Genomic DNA, 377 nt, shown 5'->3' on the forward strand with positions numbered 1-377 from the left:
TCGCCGAGAGCGTCGCCGGACGTCTCCGGAGGCGAATAACTGCTGCAGGTGGGCTAGAGAAGTGGACAGTCAGTGTGTTTGTGAAGTTCTGGCTCGGATGCCACCATTCCTTGTGAGGCCTTCTCATCTATACACGCTCCGAATCGGTTATGGTGATTCATGCGTCATCACATACCGTTGCGGTTCACCAGTTTGAGTTATAGGTTCATCCTATTATTAACAAATAATATATACTGCATGTGATTATAGTTAATATATAAAGTGAAAAAAGAATAAGAATTAGGTGATTATTACCATCTCTATGTAACTGCCGGTTAAGAAAAGAAGAAAAAGATAAATAATTATATATATTACTACTACCTCAGTTTTTGGACTGG

General features: G+C 40.3%; 1 protein-coding gene across 1 annotated transcript in view; it reads left to right on the forward strand.

Moving 5' to 3' along the window:
* LOC107646240 overlaps positions 1–196 on the forward strand; it is a 1,234-nt gene extending 1,038 nt beyond the window's left edge. The window contains exon 2 of the mRNA XM_016350439.1: positions 9–196. Coding sequence (XP_016205925.1) covers positions 9–196 — 188 coding nt within the window. The remainder of the gene's footprint in view (positions 1–8) is intronic.

This window comes from Arachis ipaensis, chromosome B06, assembly GCF_000816755.2.
Source record: "Arachis ipaensis cultivar K30076 chromosome B06, Araip1.1, whole genome shotgun sequence".
Taxonomy (NCBI): Eukaryota; Viridiplantae; Streptophyta; class Magnoliopsida; order Fabales; family Fabaceae; genus Arachis; species Arachis ipaensis.